The sequence below is a fragment of the Hylobates moloch genome, unplaced genomic scaffold (assembly GCF_009828535.3).
Source record: "Hylobates moloch isolate HMO894 unplaced genomic scaffold, HMol_V3 SCAFFOLD_16, whole genome shotgun sequence".
NCBI lineage: Eukaryota > Metazoa > Chordata > Mammalia > Primates > Hylobatidae > Hylobates > Hylobates moloch.
Genome location: NW_026652291.1, coordinates 61,157,408 through 61,176,885, shown reverse-complemented (window position 1 = coordinate 61,176,885; position 19,478 = coordinate 61,157,408). Strand labels below are relative to the sequence as shown.

The 19,478-nt window shown below is 49.5% G+C and overlaps 2 protein-coding genes across 9 annotated transcripts; one reads left to right on the top strand and one right to left on the bottom strand.

Moving 5' to 3' along the window:
* Positions 1-104: 104 nt before the first annotated feature.
* On the bottom strand, positions 105-3,129 carry TSSK4 (testis specific serine kinase 4). Of its 2 annotated transcripts, none has more exons than XM_058429848.1 (4): positions 2,168-3,123; positions 1,593-1,807; positions 807-1,170; positions 105-355 (listed from the first exon to the last, which is right to left on the bottom strand). In XM_058429848.1, the coding sequence occupies exons 1-4, from the start codon at positions 2,390-2,392 to the stop codon at positions 194-196; spliced, it is 966 nt and encodes a 321-aa protein (XP_058285831.1). In that variant the 5' UTR covers positions 2,393-3,123; the 3' UTR covers positions 105-193. The 2 variants fall into 2 exon arrangements, with proteins under 2 accessions (XP_058285831.1, XP_058285832.1); XM_058429849.1 differs by having other exon boundaries at positions 204-426; positions 2,168-3,129.
* Positions 1,168-18,987, top strand: TM9SF1 (transmembrane 9 superfamily member 1). 7 transcript variants are annotated; one of them, XM_058429840.1, is made up of 7 exons: positions 1,168-1,426; positions 8,571-8,667; positions 13,064-13,425; positions 15,146-15,767; positions 16,056-16,241; positions 17,747-18,020; positions 18,594-18,987. In XM_058429840.1, the coding sequence occupies exons 3-7, from the start codon at positions 13,081-13,083 to the stop codon at positions 18,985-18,987; spliced, it is 1,821 nt and encodes a 606-aa protein (XP_058285823.1). In that variant the 5' UTR covers positions 1,168-1,426; positions 8,571-8,667; positions 13,064-13,080. The 7 variants fall into 7 exon arrangements, with proteins under 7 accessions (XP_058285823.1, XP_058285827.1, XP_058285825.1 ...); XM_058429844.1 differs by lacking the exon at positions 8,571-8,667; XM_058429842.1 differs by lacking the exons at positions 1,168-1,426; positions 8,571-8,667 and adding an exon at positions 12,338-12,404.
* The last annotated feature ends 491 nt before the right edge of the window (positions 18,988-19,478 follow it).

Here is a 19,478-nt window from a genome sequence, read left to right as displayed (position 1 = left end):
AGAAATCTCTTACCCCAGCAGTGTTCCCTGCTATAAGATTGCCTTGAGAAAAGAATGTCTTTGACCCTAGTTGATGAAACTAAATCGGACTTGGATTTATTTTTGGTATAAAGGATTTTTAGCCCAAGACCCCCTGCTTTGCTCCTCTCTTAGCCCCCTCCTTCAGCCATTTTCAGGTCCTAATTTCCAAGGATTAGTGCTGTTTAGTGGTGGTGTGGAGCTGGCACATGGCCTCAAGCAGCCTGATCTCATGGGTGGGTTGCTCAGGCTGGAACTTGAGAACCCAGGGATCCTTGATGATGTCCAGAATGGTGGCACGCTTAGTGGCTTGGCGTAGCATCTGGAGGATCAAGTTCTAGAGCAGGGAGAGAGAGGTCTTGCCTGAGTTTTTCTCCATTGTGCCACACAGGCAATGAGCAGTTGGATCTAAGAAAGAAGCAGGATAGCCCATCATACCACTCTGGTCAAAGTGGGTGTGGCTCTGGTATTATCTTGGAGAGCCAGGCAGTTAACTCCCTGGAGGGGAAGGGAAGAGTTCCTTGGGAGGAATGCTTTCCATATTTCCCTTCTGGCCTAAAGAGACAGAAGCTGGAACCTGTGTATCAGGCAAGGTTTGGAGCCTAGTGGTTGGCCCTTTATGCCTTCCATACTGTATTGTAGGACAGGAGCTAGTGTGTGAGATGGCTCTGGTGTGGGAAGACCCTTTCCCCAGGGTTGGGAGGCCTAGGTTGGGTGACCTAGGATGGATATTCACCCCTCCCTGTGGGTCATCCCTGAGGGCTCAGCCCTCCTTAAGTAGCCAGTACCTTGCACTCCTGGGAGATGGTATGGTTAGCTGGGAAAGTGACTTCCTTCTGAGTCTCTCTCAGCAGCTTTTTGAAATTGGTGTCATCAAAGGGCAGATGGGCGACCACTAGAGTGTAAAGGATGACGCCCATGCTCCAGGTGTCAGACAGGAAAGGGTTGTAGGGCAAGCCTCGTAAGATCTCCGGGCAAGCATAAGCAAAGCTGCCACAGTAAGTCTGGCTGAGGTGGGAAAAGCAGTTCACTTGGCGGTAAGAAGGGCTACGACCCACAGGCTGGTTAGAAGGCACCATCTTGGCGAAGCTAAAGTCTGATATCTTCACATTCTTCCACTTGTCCAGCAACAGGTTCTCCAACTTTAAGTCCCTACCAGAAGCAGAAAGGCTGGGCATGAGGCTGGGGAGAGGGCTTAGTTTTAGACTGGGAGCTGAAGGGCCAGGGGTCAGAGGGTAAAGATGAGGACAGAAGTGGGAGGTAGAAACCATTATGAGGGCACAAGGTAGAGAGGAAGGAAAGCCATGGAGTTGTGAGCAGAGCCCAAAGTAGGGAGAGAGAGAGAGAGGATGGTATCTGAGGACCACCGGGAGCTCACCATTGTATTTCATAAAATGTTCTGCATACAGTGAGTACTTTATCAGTATTCTTGACCATATGATTAAAATAGAGTGCATGAACAGGCCTAGGTATTGAGGAGGGAGTTCAAAAGAGGAAAAAAGGGCAGGAAATGGGAGATGTGCATAAAACCCCCTTGAGGGCAAAGGCCGCAGTCTGGGTGGCAGCGCCCTTACCGGTGCACGATGCTCTTGCTGTGCAGGTAGGCAATGCCCAGGGTCAGCTGGGAGAACCACTTGCCAGCAAGGAGCTCAGAGCAGGCCCCGTAGTGTTGGATCCATTCAAGGATGTCACCACCCTGAGCCAGCTCCAGAATGATGTATACTCGAGATGTGGTCTCAATGGCCCGATAGAAGTTGATGAGGTACTTGTGCCGCAAGACTTTCATTACCTGACCTCAGAAGAAGAACCCATCAAACCTGGGAAGGGAGAACCCTGACTGCACTCCCAGCCATCTCCTACCCTCAGCTACTGACTTAGGACTTTGCAATAGGATCAACCCCTCAACCCCAGAGAACTGGTAGCCTGTGGGCAAATGCTATGTTTTGTGCCTTTACTTTTTGGGGGGCTGAAGGTGAGTGGGTGGATGGGAAAGAGATTTAACTTACATAAATTTTCCTAGCTGCTTAGTGAGACATTCAGTTCTGGTTTAGGGGTTTCTGGCCCCACCCCTCCTGGCCATACCCCTTCTGAGAAACCTCAAGCAGCTTAGTACCAAGCTCCAGTTCCCTCTTCTAGCCCCCTTTCCAACCTCTAGTTCACGGGGCAGGAACTTGTTAAGATAGTCATCAGAGGCCTTCTTCTTTGAGATGATCTTGACTGCCACCATGACCTTCTTCTTTGTGTAGAAAGCCTCATATACTGTCCCATAGGAGCCATGGCCAATGGCCTTGCCCACCTCATAACCATATTCATCCATGAGGGAATGGTAGGCTGTGGTGGTTGGTGCTGCCTCTAAGACATCTCCCTTCCTCATGGTGTTGGGCTTGCTGAGAGCAGGGAGCTTTACTACTTGGAAGCCTCCTATCCAAAGGCCAACACCTTGAGCTGCCGAAGGCTAGGGTATCAAAGTGAAGTAGGTCTCCAAATGCTTCCCTATATAGTCACACGAGTCTGGGATGCTGGGCTCAGCCCTCCACTAGGAACTTGGAGGGGGAAAGAAAGAGAAGCAGTTCTTTTTGTCTCCACTGGCTGTTGTTACTTTCTCCTTTTGGTTACGGAACTCCTCAAGGTCCCATGTTCCGAATACATCACAATCCACCTCCTATCCATCGTTGGCCACAAAACTTGAGAATGAAGTGCAGTTGGAAACATACTCATTCCCAGAGGCACCTTCCACAGTCTGGTGAAACTCCTAAAGATCAGCCCGTTCACTGATATATGAGTACCTACTAAGTACCCGACAGTGTGCTGAATACTTGGATAAAATGTCACCCAAATGTCACGCCAGACCCTTCCTCCTTCCTCAATCCCTGCATATAATCTTTCATCAAATCCTGTCTCTGCTATCTCCTACTCATCTCTTTAATGACACACTCAAGGCTTTCCGAGCCCATTGCAGCCCCCTTAGTTCAATGAGGCCAATAGGGACACTATGATCCTAGAGCTTATAATGCAGCATGAGAAATATGAGTGTGAAAATACTACAATTATAAGGTATTGAACATGTTCTAGGAAAATCTAACCTTGAAATGCATCCTTATCTTCCATGAGCCAGAACGCTCTAGTTTTCCTCCATATCCTGGTCATTCCTCAGCCTTCACCGAAGTTATATCTTTCTCCATCCATCCCTTAATCATATCCCAAGTGTCCTATCACAAGCTTTATTTTCTCAAACCTTCACATCCTCCCTTAATCTTGTCCACACCCATGATGTCACTACTACATTTATGCTGACTGCTCCTAATTTCATCTCCATCCCATACATCTGGAGTTTAGATAGAGCAGCCAGTATTAAATGGCCATGTCTGCCCCAGGCATGGAACTTACCATGTCCATCTCAAACTTACCATATCAATAATTGAACTTATTTTCTTCTCTCAGACTTTTCTGTGAGTTGTACACTAATCACCCTTAATTTAGACACTCAAATGTCATCCCAGACCCTCCTGCCTCAGTCCCTACATTCAGTCTATCACCAAATCCTATCCCTTATACCTCCTGATTATCTTTGATAATATTCTCATGGCTTTCTGAGCCCACTGCTACTCCCTTAGTTCACGCCTCCATCATCGAACAGATGGCCCCAGCCAGCCTTCTGCTCCCCTCCAGTCTGTCTATCCCAAGTCCAAAGCATAAATCTGATTTTATTAACATTTGAAACAATTCAGTGTCTCCCCATTCTCTTTAGGATCAAGTCCATCCAAATTCTTTCACACAGCTTTAAGTCTGATCCTGCTTACCTCCCCAGTTTTATTTTTTAACACACACATAATGATCCACAACTGCTTTTCTGTATTTGTGGCAAACTCCAAATCTTCCTTGAGAACTTGGCATAGGAGCTGTTTTGTTTTTTGTTTTTGTTTTTGAGACGGAGTTTTGCTCTTGTTGCCCAGGCTGGAGTGTAATGGCATGATCTCGGCTCACTACAACCTCCAACTGCCAGGTTCAAGCGATTCTTCTGCCTCAGCCTCCCTAGTAGCTGGGATTACAGGCATGCACCACCACACCTAGCTATTTTGTATTTTTAGTAGAGACGGGGTTTCTCCATGTTGGTCAGTCAGGTCTTGAACTCCCAACCTCAGGTGATCCGCCTGCCTCGGCCTCCCAAAGTGCTGAGATTATAGGCGTGAGCCACCGCGCCCGGTCTGTTTTTGTTTTTGTTTTGAGATGGGGTTTCGCTCTTGTTGCCCAGGCTGGAGTGCAATGGTACGATCTCGGCTCACTGCAACCTCCACCTCCCGGGTTCAAGCCATTCTCCCGCCTCAGCCTCCCAAGTAGCTGGGATTACAGGCATGCACCACCACGCCTGGCTAATTTTGTATTTTTTAGTAGAGACGGGGTTTCTCCATGTTGGTCAGGCTGGTCTCGAACTACCAACCTCAGGTGATCCGCCTGCCTCAGCCTCCCAAAGTGCTGCGATTACAGCCGTGAGCCACCGCGCCCAGTGGAGCTGTTTTAAAGAAGGCTTAACTGACTGCTCAAGCTTCAGTTAGATATTCCTTCTTCCTGGGTGCTCCCACAGGCCCAATACTTTGTCTGTCACAGCACCTAACATAGTGTCTGTAATTGCTTCTCTTGCTTGCATCTCCCACTAAGCTATATAGGGAGGTCAAATGATGAGAAGACAGATGAAATGTGGAGAAAAGAGCTGGTTTAGAAAATGGGCAGCATTGAGGGCCCAACTGAGGTTGGAAAACAACTTGTCCATAGACACGTATAGTGTTGTGATTCTTTTAGCATCTTGGTTATAGGTACTTGAATGTTGATGGATGATTTAGGGTTTTGCTTGGCAGCTGCAATGAAACAATGGGAGAGGGGCATCAAGAACATATGCAAGAATAATGTGGCTGAAATGATGGAATGCGGAATCTAAGCTGCATGGGTAAGGAAGATTATCAGGGAACCTGCCCCAATAGTCACGTAGGTTCTTTTCTATTTTCCCTAAGCGTCAGCCAGTTTGAGAAATAAAGGGACAGAGTACAAAAGAGAGAAATTTTAAAGCTGGGCATCCGGGAGAGACATCACATGTCGGTAGATTCCGTAATGCCCCACAAGCCGCAAAACCAGCAAGTTTTTAATAGGGACTTTCAAAAGGGGAGGGAGTGTACGAATAGGGTGTGAGTCACAAAGATCACATACTTCACAAGGTAGTAGAATATCACAAGGCAAATGGAGGCAGGGCAAGATCACAGGACCACAGGACCAGGGCGAAATTAAAATTGCTAATGAAGTTTCGGGCACCATTGTCATTGATAACATCTTATCAGGAGACAGGGTTTTAAGAGCAACTGATCTGACCAAAATTTTTTTTTTTTTTTTTTTTGAGATGGAGTCTTGCTCTGTCACCCAGGCTGGAGTGCAGTAGTGCGATCTCGGCTCACTGCAAGCTCCACCTCCTGGGTTCACGCCATTCTCCTGCCTCAGCCTCTCCGAGTAGCTGGGACTACAGGCACTGCCACCACACCCGGCTAATTTTTTTTTTGTATTTTTAGTAGAGACAGGGTTTCACCGTGGTCTCGATCTCCTGACCTCATGATCTGCCTGCCTCCGCCTCCCAAAGTGCTGGGATTACAAGCGTGAGCCACCGTGCCTGGCCGACCAAAATTTATTAGGCAGGAATTTCCTCTTCCTAATAAGCCTGGGAGCACTATGGGAGACTGGGATTTATTTCACCCCTACAGTGTCGACCATAGAAGATGGCCACACCCAAGGGGGCCATTTCAGAGACCCACCCTCAAGCATGTATTCTCTTTCCCAGGGATGTTCCTTGCTGAGAAAAAGAATTCAGCAATATTTCTCCCATTTGCTTTTGAAAGAAGAGAAATATGGTTCTGTTCCGCCCAGCTCACCAGAGGTCAGAGTTTAAGGTTATCTCTCTTGTTTCCTAAACATTGCTGTTATCCTGTTCTTTTTTCAAGGTGCCCAGACTTCATATTGTTTAAACACACATGCTCTACAATTTGTGCAGTTAACGCAATTATCATAGGGTCCTGAGGCGACATACATCCTCCTCAGCTTACGAGATGACAGGATTAAGAGATTAAAGTAAAGACAGGCATAGGAAATCACAAGGGTATTGACTGGGGAAGTGATAAGTGTCCATGAAATCTTCACAGTTTATGTTTAGAGACTGCAGTAAAGACAGGCATAAGAAATTATAAAAGTATTATATTTGTATTAATTTGTATTAATTAGTATTAATTTGGGGAACTAATAAATGTCCATGAAATCTTCACAATCCACGTTCTTCTGTCATGGCTTCAGCCAGTCCCTCCGTTTGGGGTCCCTGACTTCCTGCAACAGATTATATGGTTTGGATCTGTGTCCCCACCCAAATCTCATGGTCAGTTGTAATCTGCAATGTTGGAGGTGGGGCCTGGTGGGAGGTGACTGGATCATGGAGGTGGGTTGCTGATGAATGTTTAGCACCACCCTCTTGCAGTGAGTTATCATGAGATGTCATTTTAAAAAGTGTGTAGCACCTCCCCCTTTGCCCTCTTGCTCCTGCTTCCACCATGTGAGATGCTTGCTTCCCCTTTACCTTCTGCCATGATTGTAAGCTTCCTGAGGCCTCCTCAGAAGCAGATGCCAGCATTATGCTTCCTGTACAGCCTGCAGAACCACAGCCAATTAAAGCTCTTTTCTTATAAATTACCCAGTCTCAGGTATTTCTTTACAGCAAGGCAGCTGACACAGAAGACAAGCTAGAAACTGGCCAAAGGGGCAGGAGGAGGAGTTGCAGGTGTCACTGGAATGGAAAAACAAGTTTGGTAGGAATTGAGAGAAAGAGAAGAACAGGAGGTTGTGCTCACAGAGGAGTTATTTAGATTTAAGATTTTGTAGCTGGGCGCAGTGGCTCACGCCTGTAATCCCAGCACTTTGGGAGGCCAAGGCTGGTGGATTGCTTGAGGTTAGGAGTTCAAGACCAGCCTGACCAACATGGTGAAACCCATCTCTACTAAAAATACAAAAATTAGCTGGGTGTGGTGGCAGGCGCTTGTAGTCCCAGCTACTTGGGAGGCAGAGTCAGGAGAATCTCTTGAAGCCAGAAGGCAGAGGTTGCAGTGAGCTGAGATCATGCCACTGCACTCCAGCCTGGGCAACAGAGCAAGACTCTGTCTAAACAAACAAAAAAAAGGCTGGGCACGGTGGCTCAAGCTTGTAATCCCAGCACTTTGGGAGGCTGAGGCGAGATCACGAGGTCAGGAGATCGAGACCATCCTGGCTAAAACAGTGAAACCCCGTCTCTACTAAAAATACAAAAAAAAAAAAAAAAAACCAGCCAGGCATGGTGGCGGGTGCCTGTAGTCCCAGATACTCGGGAGGCTGAGGCGGGAGAAAGGTGTGAACCCGGGAGGCAGAGCTTACAGTGAGCAGAGATCGCGCCACTGCACTTCAGCCTGGGTGACAGAGTGAGACTCTGTCTCAAAAAAAACCAAAAAAAAAAAACAAAACAAAAAAAAAGATTTTCCATGGTGGGTATTAGGCCGTTCTTGCATTGCTATAAAGAAATACCAGGCTGGGCGTGGTGGCTCATGCCTATAATCCCAGCATTTTGGGAGGCTGAGGCGGGCAGATTACGAGGTCAGGAGATCGAGACCAGCCTGGCCAACATGGTGAAAGCTGTCTCTACTAAAGACACAAAAATTAGCTGGGCGTGGTGTTGCATGCCTGTAATCCCAGGTACTTGGGAGGCTGAGGCAGGAGAATCACTTGAACCAGGGAGTTCGAGGTTTCAGTGAGCCGAGATCGCACCACTGCGCTCCAGCCTGGTGACAGAGAAACACTCCATCTCAAAAAAAAAAAAAAAAGAAAGAAATTCCTGAGGCCGGGTACAGTGGCTCACGCCTGTAATCCCAACACTTTGGGAAGCCAAGGCAGGTGGATTACCTGAGCCCAGGAGTTCAAGACCAGCTTGGGCAACACAGCAAAAACCCATTTCTACGAAAAATACCAGTATTAGCTAGGTGTGGTGGCATGTGCCTATAGTCTCAGCTACTCAAGAGGATCACTTAAGCCTGGGAGGTGAAGGCTGCAGTGAACCAAGATAGTACCATTGCACTCCAGCCTGGGTAACAAAGTGAGACCCTGTCTCAAAAACAAAAACAAACAAAAACGTGAGATTGGGTAGTTTGTAAAGAAAAGAGGTTTAGGCCGGGTGCAGTGGCTCACGCCTGTAATCCCAACACTCTGGGAGGCCAAATTAGGCAGGCAGATCACAAGGTCAAGAGATCAAGACCATCCTGGCCAACATGGTGAAAACCCATCTCTACTAAAAATACAAAAATTAGCTGGGCATGGTGGTGCGTGCCTGTAGTCCCAGCTACTCTGGTGGCTGAGGCAGGAGAATCACTTGAACCCGGGAGGGGGAGGTTGCAGTGAGCCAAGATCACACGGCTGCACTCTAGCCTGGCGACAGAGCAAGACTCCATCTCAAAAAAAAAAAAGAAAAAGAAAAAGAAAAGAGGTTTAATTGGCTCACTGTTCTACAGGCTGTATAGGAAGCATGGTGCTGGCTCAGCTTCTCGGGAGGCCTCAGGAAGCTTATAATCAAAACGGAAAGTGAAGGCGAAGCAGGGACATCACATGGTGAGAATGGGAGTGAGAGAGAGAGTTGTGGGGGAGGTGCCACACGCTTTTAAACAACCAGATCTTGTGAGAACTCATACGGTGAATACTACACCAAACCATGAGGGGTCCGCCCCCATGATCCAAAAACCTCCCACCAGGGCCCACCTACAGCACTGGGGATTACATTTCAACATGATATTTGGGCAGGGATAACTATCCAAACTATATTAGTGGGGGACAGAGGGGCAGAGGAAAGAACAAGGGAAGAATCCAAATTCTCATATCTTCCATCCTCCAAAACAGAACAAATACTTCAAGAACAGATTATGCCACAGGCATGCAATAAATTCCCATTTATTGACAGTCTGACCTTGCTGGCAGGATGGTTCCAAAGTTCTGTTGGAAGCCAGCTCTACATCCTCAATCTAGCAAGATGAGCAGTTTTCCAGGGCACACCATGGTAAGGGGGCCCACCCAATCCTGCCCATCTGATCCCACAAGCTGGCCCCCGGATAGGTAACTTGGTGGCAACTCTAGTCTCTCATGTACAGGGGGTAAACCAGTTCATGCAAGGATCATGTATTAAGCTGCCTAATGTATACAAAAACACTGCTAGGTCCTGAGGAAACAGAGATGAATAAATTACAGTCTTCCTGTGAGGAGTTAAACACTGCTAGGTCCGGAGGAAACAGAGATGAATAAATTACAGTCTTCCCTTGAGGAGTTTGAAATTAGCAAGGGAGACAGACATATAAGAAGTAAAATAACACTACAGTGACACATGCTATAAACAAACCTGGGAGGAGATGTAAGGGAAGGCTTTATAGAGAAGGTGACATTTGCACTGTTCAAAGAAAAGGATAAGGCCGGGTGCAGTGGCTCATGCCTGTAATCTCAGCACTTTGGGAGGTCGAGGCGGGCGGATCATGAAGTCAGGAGTTCGAGACCAGCCTGGCCAATATGGTGAAACCCCGTCTCTACTAAAAAATACAAAAATTAGCCAGGCATGGTGGTGCGCGCCTGTAGTCCCAGCTACTTGGGAGGCTGGGGCAGGAGAATCCCTTGAACTCGGGAGGTGGAGGTTGCAGTGAGCTGAGATCATGCCACTGCACTCCAGCCTGGTTGACAGTGAGACTCTGTCTCAAAAAAAAAAGGCCGGGCGCAGTGGCTCACACTTGTAATCCCAGCACTTTCGGAGGCCAAGGCGGGCAGATCACGAGGTCAGGAGATCGAGACCATCCTGGCTAACACTGTGAAACCCCGTCTCTACTGAAAATACAAAAGCAAAAATTAGCCAGGCATGGTGGCGGACACCTGTAGTCCCAGCTACTGGGGAGGCTGAGGCGGGAGAATGGCGTGAACCTGGGAGGCGGAGCTTGCAGTGAGCACAGATCACACCACTGCACTCCGGCCTGGGCAACAGAGCGAGATTCCATCTCAAAAAAAAAAAAAAAAAAGATAAGTAGGGAATAGGAGATTGGGTGGTTTAGGCAGGAGGAACAATATGAGGCTTGCAGGCTCGAGAATGATATTCAGTATTTCTATTTGAATACAGGATAGGGTTCCAGAAGGGGAATGTACCTTGAGAAGTAATTAGGATCCAGGTCTGAGCGGTCTCATATGCCAGGCTATTTTGACTCTACCTTGTATGCTCATATAATCTGGATATACATCAAAATCAGTGCTTATTTTTTTGAGACAGAGTTTGGTTCTTGTTGCCCAGGCTGGAGTGCAATGGTGCAGTCTCAGCTCACTGCAACCTCTGCCTCCTGGGTTCAAGCGATTAGCCTGCCGCAGCCTCCCAAGTAGCTGGGATTATAGCCATGAGCCACCATGCCTGGCTAATTTTTTTGTATTTTTAGTAGAGATGGGGTTTCACCATGTTGGCCAGGCTGGTCTTGAACTCCTGACCTCAGGTGATCCACCCGCCTCGGCCTCCCAAAGTGCTAGAATTACAGGAGTGAGCCACTGCGCCCGGCCTCAGTGCTTGCTTTTTTAAAAAAAGAAAATGCTGATGACGAGGCACCCCCTCCCCTGAGAATCCTGATTTTAAAAAAGAAAAACTTTCCAGTAGCAGTGTGAAAAATGACCCAGGGGGAAGGTGACTAGGAGACTAGCAAGGTGGTTCTCATGGTAGTTTAAGTGAGAGAAGATGGAGCCTGAACCAAAGAAGTGGAGGCAAGCATCTGGAAGATATTCAGGAAATAAGTGGAGAGGGCTTGGTGACACTGATATCTGAGCGGGAAGATATAGAGAAAGAGGCCCAAGTTTCTGGCTTTAGAGACCAGGTGGTTGTCAGTTAGAGATGATTCTAAGCCACTCTCAGTTCTTGTTCTTTTTTCTTTTTCTTTTTTTTTTTTTTTGAGATGGAGTCCCGCTCTGTTGCCCAGACTGGAGTGCAATGGCCTGATCTTGGTTCACTACAACCTCCGCTTCCCAGGTTCAAGCGATTCTCCTGCCTCAGCCTCCCAAGTAGCTGGGATTACAGGGGCCCGCCACCACGCCCAGCTAATTTTTTTGTATTTTTAGTAGAGACGGGGTTTCACCATGTTAGGCTGGTCTCGAACTCCCGACCTCGGGTGATCTGCCCGCCTGGGCCTCCCAAAGTGCTGGTATTACAGGCGTGAGCCCACCGCGCCCGACCTCAGTTCTTTTTCTAATTACAAAATTCACTGATTGTCTAAAAAAACTCCACCATCTACTTCTTTAAACCTCACCTATGTCTGCAGGGAAAGAACTGAGTCAGAAAGGGCAGTAATTGTAGAAGCAGCTAAATTAAGGGCTTTTCAGGCCAGAAGTCACTTGTGATTTTTCCGCTGTGCCTCTTCCCCTGGGGAGAGAGAACCTTAAGTCCACTTCCTTACACGTTGCTCCCAGGTGGCAAAACAAAAGTCACTGCTCAAAGGTCCGATTTTCAAGGGGAACTCCCTAGACGGCAGATCCCCTTTAAAATAGCTGAGACAAACACAAGGGTAAACTTTTTCAAAATAATCTGACATACAAAGTTAATAGAAGCCCAAAGACATACACAATGATCAATAAGAACAAAAACATAGACTAACGGACCGCGAGATACTTTACCGCCAGTTAACAATAACCGTGTGAAGCTGCCCAACTCACAGAGTGAAAGGACAGACCTCTCTCCTTGCGCGCCTCTGCGCCAGACTGGGTTTCGCTTTGCTTATCGTGGGGCACTGAATGGTCACTGTGCGGCCAGGGAAGTCTCCAGCACAGCCTCGGGAAGACATTCCTATTACATATTTATTACTTTGGAGCGGGCCATTCATGACAGGTGGGAGAGGAGTGAGGTGAGATTCAGACGTTGGGACTCTTGCATGGCAGAGATGCCCAAAACTTCGCCCCTTCCCCGGTTGGGGGGCCACGAACCGCCTCTCAGGGCTCAGCCTCAGCAGCAGGTGGTTCAGCCGGCAAGTGCTTCGAACCCAGCCGCCGCCTGCGCTCCATCTCCCCGGCCCTCGCTAGTCTCGTCCCGCGGGTACAGCTCTTGGGCCTTGGCCAGCGCGAGCCTCCTGGCCAAGAGCTCTCAAACCCCAAATCTTTCCAGGGGCAAGCGAGCGGCCTAGCAGCCGCTCCTCTCCCGAAGAGGGGTCAGGGTCCTCGCTGCCAGGCCTCAGCCCCCTCCCCGGGAAGCCGTCGCGAAGGGGTCCCCAGGGGCCGCAGCAGCGAAGGCCCTCTGCGTTCCAGGCAAGGAGCTTTCAGCCAGGCTGAGGTCCCCGCCGGTGAGGGCGGAAGTGGTAAGACTGACGTGTCCCGGGCCGCGCTGCTGATCGCCGGGAGGACCCCCGCCTCGCCGAGGACGGGCGGGGCAAGCCGAGCCTCACGGGGTCTCCGGAGCTGGGCCGGGCCTCCAGATGGAGAAGGCGCAGCGAGGAGTTCTTGAGTAAGCCAGAGCGGTGTCCAGCGCCGTGTGGCCGCAGCCGCCGCTGTCAGGCGCAGCAGCGGGCAACCCCGTGGAAGTCGGTCGGCCGGTCCTCTCCAACCCGCCGCTACCGCGCCGCTGTGGGAGAGACCCCAGCAGGAGCCCAAGGGCAGCTACTGGGGCGCGGAGGCCGCTGGCGCCGCCTCGGCCAGCCCTTCCCGCGCTGTGAGGACCCCGGGGCTGTGGCGGGAAGGGAGCCGAGGTGCGAGACCGCGCGGCGTTGCCATGGAAACGGGCCAGGGCGCGTAGTAGAGGCCCCGGGCCGGACGGGCTGCGGGAGGGGTGAACCCCAGGTTGGGAGGATGAGAGAGCAGAGGTGGAGCGGGGTCTTTGGGATAGAGAAACGTGGGGTAGGGTGGGGCAGGGAGGGGGCCAATGGGAGCAAGTGGAGCCAGGGGACCTCAGTTCGAGGCACCTGACCTGGGGTTTCTGTAACCTCCCTGGTTTCTATAACCTAAGGATTCCCCCAAACAGGTTCCACTGCCTTAAGGATGACAGTCGTAGGGAACCCTCGAAGTTGGAGCTGCCAGTGGTTGCCAATCCTGATACTGTTGCTGGGCGCAGGCCATGGGCCAGGGGTGGAAGGCGTGACACACTACAAGGCCGGCGACCCTGTCATTCTATATGTCAACAAAGTGGGACCCTACCATAACCCTCAGGAAACTTACCACTACTATCAGCTTCCAGTCTGCTGCCCTGAGAAGATACGTCACAAAAGCCTTAGCTTGGGTGAAGTGCTGGATGGAGACCGAATGGCTGAGTCTTTGTATGAGATCCGCTTTCGGGAAAACGTGGAGAAGAGAATTCTGTGCCACATGCAGCTCAGTTCTGCACAGGTCAGCCTCTCCACATTGGCTATCACGTAGCCCTCCCTCCTTCCCAGAGACTAACAGTGCCTTACATTTATGGTTCAGGGTACCTTTATGGAAATTGTCTGATTTGATTCTAAATACAATACAACCCAGTGTGGCAGGCAGGGCAGGTGATGCTATTCTAATTCAGTTGACTAAGATACATACTTGCTCAGAAGTTACTTTTTTCAAGATTACATGGACAGTGAATTGCAGAACTGATATCAGAGCCCAGGGTTTCTTACTGCAAGCTTCTCTGTTGGTCATGAGGTCCCAACTGTCAGTCCTACATAGTTCTGTTTCCTTCCATGCCTACCTCTTGGCTGTTTCTTAACTGTTTCCTGTAGTCTCTACCTAACCTTCCCTGTCATGCTTTTTCTTTAGTGAATCCTGGTACTTCTCTCCTTAGTCCACTCCAGACCTCCTTATACCTCACCGCTCTCCTTTTTCTAGGCCTTAACCCTGTCAAGTCATACTTGCTCTTTTTTGGAGACTCTAAACATACTAGAGTCTAATCCAGTGATTATCAACAGGGAACAGTTTTGTCCCCCAAGGGACATTTAGCAATGTCTGGAGACATTTTTTGTTGTTACAGCTGGGGGGTACTACCAGCATGGAATGGGAAGAGGCCAGGAAAGCTACATCCTACAGTGCACGGGATAACCCCACTATGACAAAGAATTATCCACCCCAGGCCGGGTGTGGTGGCTCACTCCTGTAAAACCAGCACTTTTTTTTTTTTTGAGACGGAGTCTTGCTCTGTTGCCCAGGCTAGAGTGCAGTGGTGCAATCTTGGCTTACTGCAAGCTCCACCTTGCGGGTTCACACCATTCTCCTGCTTCAGCCTCCCGAGTAGCTGGGACTACTACTGGGCTACTAGCCACCACGCCCGGCTAATTTTTGTATTTTTAGTAGAGACGGGGTTTCACCGTGTTAGCCAGGATGGTCTCGATCTCCTGACCTCGTGATCCGCCCACCTCAGCCTCCCAAAGTGCTGGGATTACAGGCGTGAGTCACCACACCCGACCAATCCCAGCACTTTGGGAGGCCAAGGCGGGCGGATCACGAGGTCAGGAATTTGAGACCAGACTGGCCAACATGGTGAAACCCTGTCTCTACTAAAAATACAAAAATTAGCTGGGTGTGGTGGTGGGCGCCTGTAATCCCAGCTACTCAAGAGGCTGAGGCTGGCCGGGCACGGTGGCTCACGCTTGTAATCCCAGCACTTTGGGAGGCCGAGGCGGGCGGATCACGAGGTCAGGAGATCGAGACCACAGTGAAACCCCGTCTCTACTAAAAATACAAAAAAATTAGCCGGGCGTGGTGGCGGGCGCCTGTAGTCCCAGCTACTCGGAGAGGCTGAGGCAGGAGAATGGCGTGAACCCGGGAGGCGGAGCTTGCAGTGAGCCGAGATTGCGCCACTGCACTCCAGCCTGGGCGACAGAGCCAGACTCCCCCTCTTCAAAAAAAAAAAAAAAAAAAAAAGAGGCTGAGGCAGGAGAATTGTTTGAACCCAGGAGGCGGAGGTTGCACTAAGCCAAGATTGCACCACTGCAGTCCAGCCTCGGTGACAGAGCAAGACTCCATCTCGAAAAAAAAGAATTATCCACCCCAAAATATCAGTAATGCTGAAGGTGAGAAACTTTGCTCTAACTCTGTGCCTGGGGAGATCTTGTGTGACCAATTCCTGACTTGCTCTTTATAGGTGGAGCAGCTGCGCCAGGCCATTGAAGAACTGTACTACTTTGAATTTGTGGTAGATGACTTGCCAATCCGGGGCTTTGTGGGCTACATGGAGGAGAGTGGCTTCCTGCCACACAGCCACAAGATAGGACTCTGGACCCATTTGGACTTCCACCTAGAATTCCATGGAGACCGAATTATATTTGCCAATGTTTCAGTACGGGACGTCAAGCCCCACAGCTTGGATGGGTTACGACCTGACGAGTTCCTAGGCCTTACCCACACTTATAGTGTGCGCTGGTCTGAGACTTCAGTGGAGCGTCGGAGTGACAGGCGCCGTGGTGACGATAGTGGTTTCTTTCCTCGAACACTGGAAATCCATTGGTTGTCCATCATCAACTCCATGGTGCTTGTGTTTTTACTGGTGGGTTTTGTGGCTGTCATTCTTATGCGTGTGCTTCGGAATGACCTGGCTCGGTACAACTTAGATGAGGAGACCACCTCTGCAGGTTCTGGTGATGACTTTGACCAGGGTGACAATGGCTGGAAAATTATCCATACAGATGTCTTCCGCTTCCCCCCATACCGTGGTCTGCTCTGTGCTGTGCTTGGCGTGGGCGCCCAGTTCCTGGCCCTTGGCACTGGTGAGGTGATAAAAATGAATTGGGGATTTATCTCATGGGGTAGAACTAGGTAGGGAGTTTGTTCAGAAAAGGTCTGTGGATCTTTTCTATCCAGAGGGGCAGACCTAAGGGATAGGGTGGCTCTAGCAAGAATGTGCGTATTCTATTGTAGATTTTCTGGATAGCAAAACTGGGGGAGATTGTTTTGCTGGAGGCCCTGGGTCTGGGAGAAGGGGGGCTGATTCCTCTGAAATTGGTAGAAGAGACACAGGTGAGGCCTAACTTGGGCTTTCCACTACCATCCTGCAGGCATTATTGTCATGGCACTGCTGGGCATGTTCAATGTGCACCGTCATGGGGCCATTAACTCAGCAGCCATCTTGTTGTATGCCCTGACCTGCTGCATCTCTGGCTACGTGTCCAGCCACTTCTACCGGCAGATTGGAGGCGAGCGCTGGGTGTGGAACATCATTCTCACCACCAGTCTCTTCTCTGGTGAGGACTTTCCTTTCCCTGGTGGGCCTTTCTGGACTTAGGAATGAAGAACACATTGTGGCTGGGCACAGTGGCTCACACCTGTAATCCTAGCACTTTGGGAGACCGAGGCCAGAGGATCACTTGAGCCCAAAAGTTTGAGACAAGCCTAGGCAACATAGTGAGACCCTCTCTCTATAACAAAAAATTAGCCGGGCATGGTGGTTCACATCTGTAATTCCAGCTACTTAGGAGGCTGAGGCAGGAGGATTGCTTGAGCCTGGGGAGCCAGGGAGGTTGAGGCTACAGTGAGCCATGATTGCACCACTGCACTGTAGCTGGGGTGACAGAGTGAGACTGTCTCAAAAAAAAAAAAGAACACATCATAGAACTTGGGATAGAGTCAGGATGAGGCTTGAAGGGAAGGAATATTGTAAAAGAAAGAAGAAAACCAAAAAAGACAAGAATGCATTTCTTTTGAATAGTTTAAAATTATTAAGCCCTCAAAATGTCCTAGGCAGTGTCGTAAGCACTCAGCAATAACTGTGTGAAGTAGGTAATATTTCCATTCCACAGATGAGGAAACTGAACTAAAGGCTGCTTAAGTAACTTGTCTGAGATTACACTCCTAAAAAGTAGTGAACTAGGTTTCAGCAGTCTGACTTGTATTCTCACCCATTACACTAAAATAACACCCTTGAATTTTTATTTTGAAGGTGGGCCCACTCTAGGCTTTCAAACCAGATTGCCCTTTCAAAGGCAGTAGTAGTCTCTGTTGTGAACCCTTCTTGTTCCCAATTCTATGTGTCTGATTTATATCCCATCACATTTATATTTGAACCAAGGCTTTCTGAAAACAGGGCCTTAATCCAAAGGAATGTCTCATGCTAGGAGTTACCAACTCCAAGGCAAGACAGGCCCCTGGAGACAGATGGATTTGTGTTACTCTCAGATTATGTAGTAGCTACCTGGATCCTTAATGACATCGGGTTGGGGGGTGGTGTTGGTAAGATAAAAAGCAAAGAGGCCAGGCACAGTGGCTCATGCCTGTAATCCCAGCACTTTGGGAGGCTGAGGCAGGCAGATCACGAGGTCAGGAGATCGAGACCATCCTGGCTAACACAGTGAAACCCCATCTCTACTAAAAATACAAAAAATTAGCCAGGCGTGGTGGCGGGCGCCTGTAGTCCCAGCTACTCGGGTGGCTGAGGCAGGAGAATGGCGTGAACCTGGGAGGCGGAGCTTGCAGTGAGCAGAGATCACGCCACTGCACTCCAGCCTGGGCGACAGAGCGAGACTCTGTCTCAAAAAAAAAAAAAAAAAACAGAGCAAAGAATAATGGGACCTGAAAGGGTGGAGGTGAAGGTGAAGGCAGTCGACTCTGCAGGGACATCCAGGAGCATGAGTCTGCCGTTAGAGTGGCAGGCTGCTTCAACCCCCTCCCCTTTTGGTCCTGGATGTAAGTGGGTGCCCTTAGAGATGTAGCTCCTAGTGTTGACCCTCCCTCCGGGGGCCCATCCCTGCAGTGCCTTTCTTCCTGACGTGGAGTGTGGTGAACTCAGTGCATTGGGCCAATGGTTCGACACAGGCTCTGCCAGCCACAACCATCCTGCTGCTTCTGACGGTTTGGCTGCTGGTGGGCTTTCCCCTCACTGTCATTGGAGGCATCTTCGGGAAGAACAACGCCAGCCCCTTTGATGCACCCTGTCGCACCAAGAACATCGCCCGGGAGATTCCACCCCAGCCCTGGTACAAGTCTACTGTCATCCACATGACTGTTGGAGGCTTCCTGCCTTTCAGGTATCCTCCCTTTATTCCATGGCTATCACTCTCAGGTTCCTGACCTCAACTTTTCCTGTCCCTACTCATCCAGTACCCTAACCCAACCCATCGATCCCTGGTTCACTGGTACCATTCAGAGATTATTAAATGGTTCCTCCTATCCCCAAGCAGGACTGAGCTTGAATGATATGAGAGTGTCTCACTTACACAGCTCTCCGGAGACATCCCCCCCTTCACCTTCCTGGTTTCTGACTTTAATGTCTATGGACATCATGTGGGGTTTAAAGCCCATTTGATGACCCATTTACTTTGTTGAATATCTCTTTGTGCCTGGCAAAGAATGAAGTGGAAAGTAAAATGGACAAGATCCCTGCCCTCAATCTATTAGGGAAGATATTCTTGAAGTGAGAGCAGCTAATCATAGGCAAAAAATCCCCATGAAGCCAGGAGATCTGGGACAGAGAGTGGAGTGAACTCACTTTTCACAATGACCCAGCAACATGGGAGAGGGTGGGGGCTGGATTTCAGCCCAGCCACTGTGCTGATGGTGCACAGCCCTTTAATGCTGTGTATCATCTCTTTTCTTCACAGTGCCATCTCTGTGGAGCTGTACTACATCTTTGCCACAGTATGGGGTCGGGAGCAGTACACTTTGTACGGCATCCTCTTCTTTGTCTTCGCCATCCTGCTGAGTGTGGGGGCTTGCATCTCCATTGCACTCACCTACTTCCAGTTGTCTGGGGAGGATTACCGCTGGTGGTGGCGATCTGTGCTGAGTGTTGGCTCCACCGGCCTCTTCATCTTCCTCTACTCAGTTTTCTATTATGCCCGGCGCTCCAACATGTCTGGGGCAGTACAGACAGTAGAGTTCTTCGGCTACTCCTTACTCACTGGTTATGTCTTCTTCCTCATGCTGGGCACCATCTCCTTTTTTTCTTCCCTAAAGTTCATCCGGTATATCTATGTTAACCTCAAGATGGACTGAGTTCTGTATGGCAGAACTATTGCTGTTCTCTCCCTTTCTTCATGCCCCGTTGAACTCTCCTACCAGCTTCTCTTCTGATTGACTGAATTGTGTGATGGCATTGTTGCCTTCCCCTTTGCCCTTTGGGCCTTCCTTCCCCAGAGAGGGCCTGGAAATTATAAATCTCTATTACATAAGGAGTATATATTTGAACTTTTTAAGTTGCCTTTAGTTTTGGTCCTGATTTTTCTTTTTACAATTATCAAAATAAAATTTATTAAGAAAAAGGATCATGTAGTTGGAGGTTTTGGTCTGGATATAGGAACTCGAGCCCTGCTGTTAAGGGCACCGTCCTTTAGAAAGCCGAGCTGGCCACTGGATGCCCGAAGCTCAAGTTCTCCAACCCAGCTGGGGAACTCCCGACGTGGGGAACCTACATTGCCAGAGTCGGGTTTCCGCGACTCAGCCGGTGCTCAGCCTAACGGAAGTGGAGGAGCCGGACCTCTTTGTGG

Bases quoted from the DNA above. Each gene is read 5' to 3' on its own strand.
- TM9SF1 (XM_058429844.1), top strand. From the start codon at position 13,081: ATGACAGTCGTAGGGAACCCTCGAAGTTGGAGCTGCCAGTGGTTGCCA. The intron at 15,768-16,055 runs GTGAGGTGATAA...ACCATCCTGCAG, and splicing joins GTTCCTGGCCCTTGGCACTG to GCATTATTGTCATGGCACTG. The intron at 16,242-17,746 runs GTGAGGACTTTC...CCATCCCTGCAG, and splicing joins CACCACCAGTCTCTTCTCTG to TGCCTTTCTTCCTGACGTGG.
- TSSK4 (XM_058429848.1), bottom strand. From the start codon at position 2,392: ATGAGGAAGGGAGATGTCTTAGAGGCAGCACCAACCACCACAGCCTAC. The intron at 1,808-2,167 runs GTTGGAAAGGGG...TTCTGAGGTCAG, and splicing joins TCCTGCCCCGTGAACTAGAG to GTAATGAAAGTCTTGCGGCA. The intron at 1,171-1,592 runs GTAAGGGCGCTG...TGCTTCTGGTAG, and splicing joins AGCAAGAGCATCGTGCACCG to GGACTTAAAGTTGGAGAACC.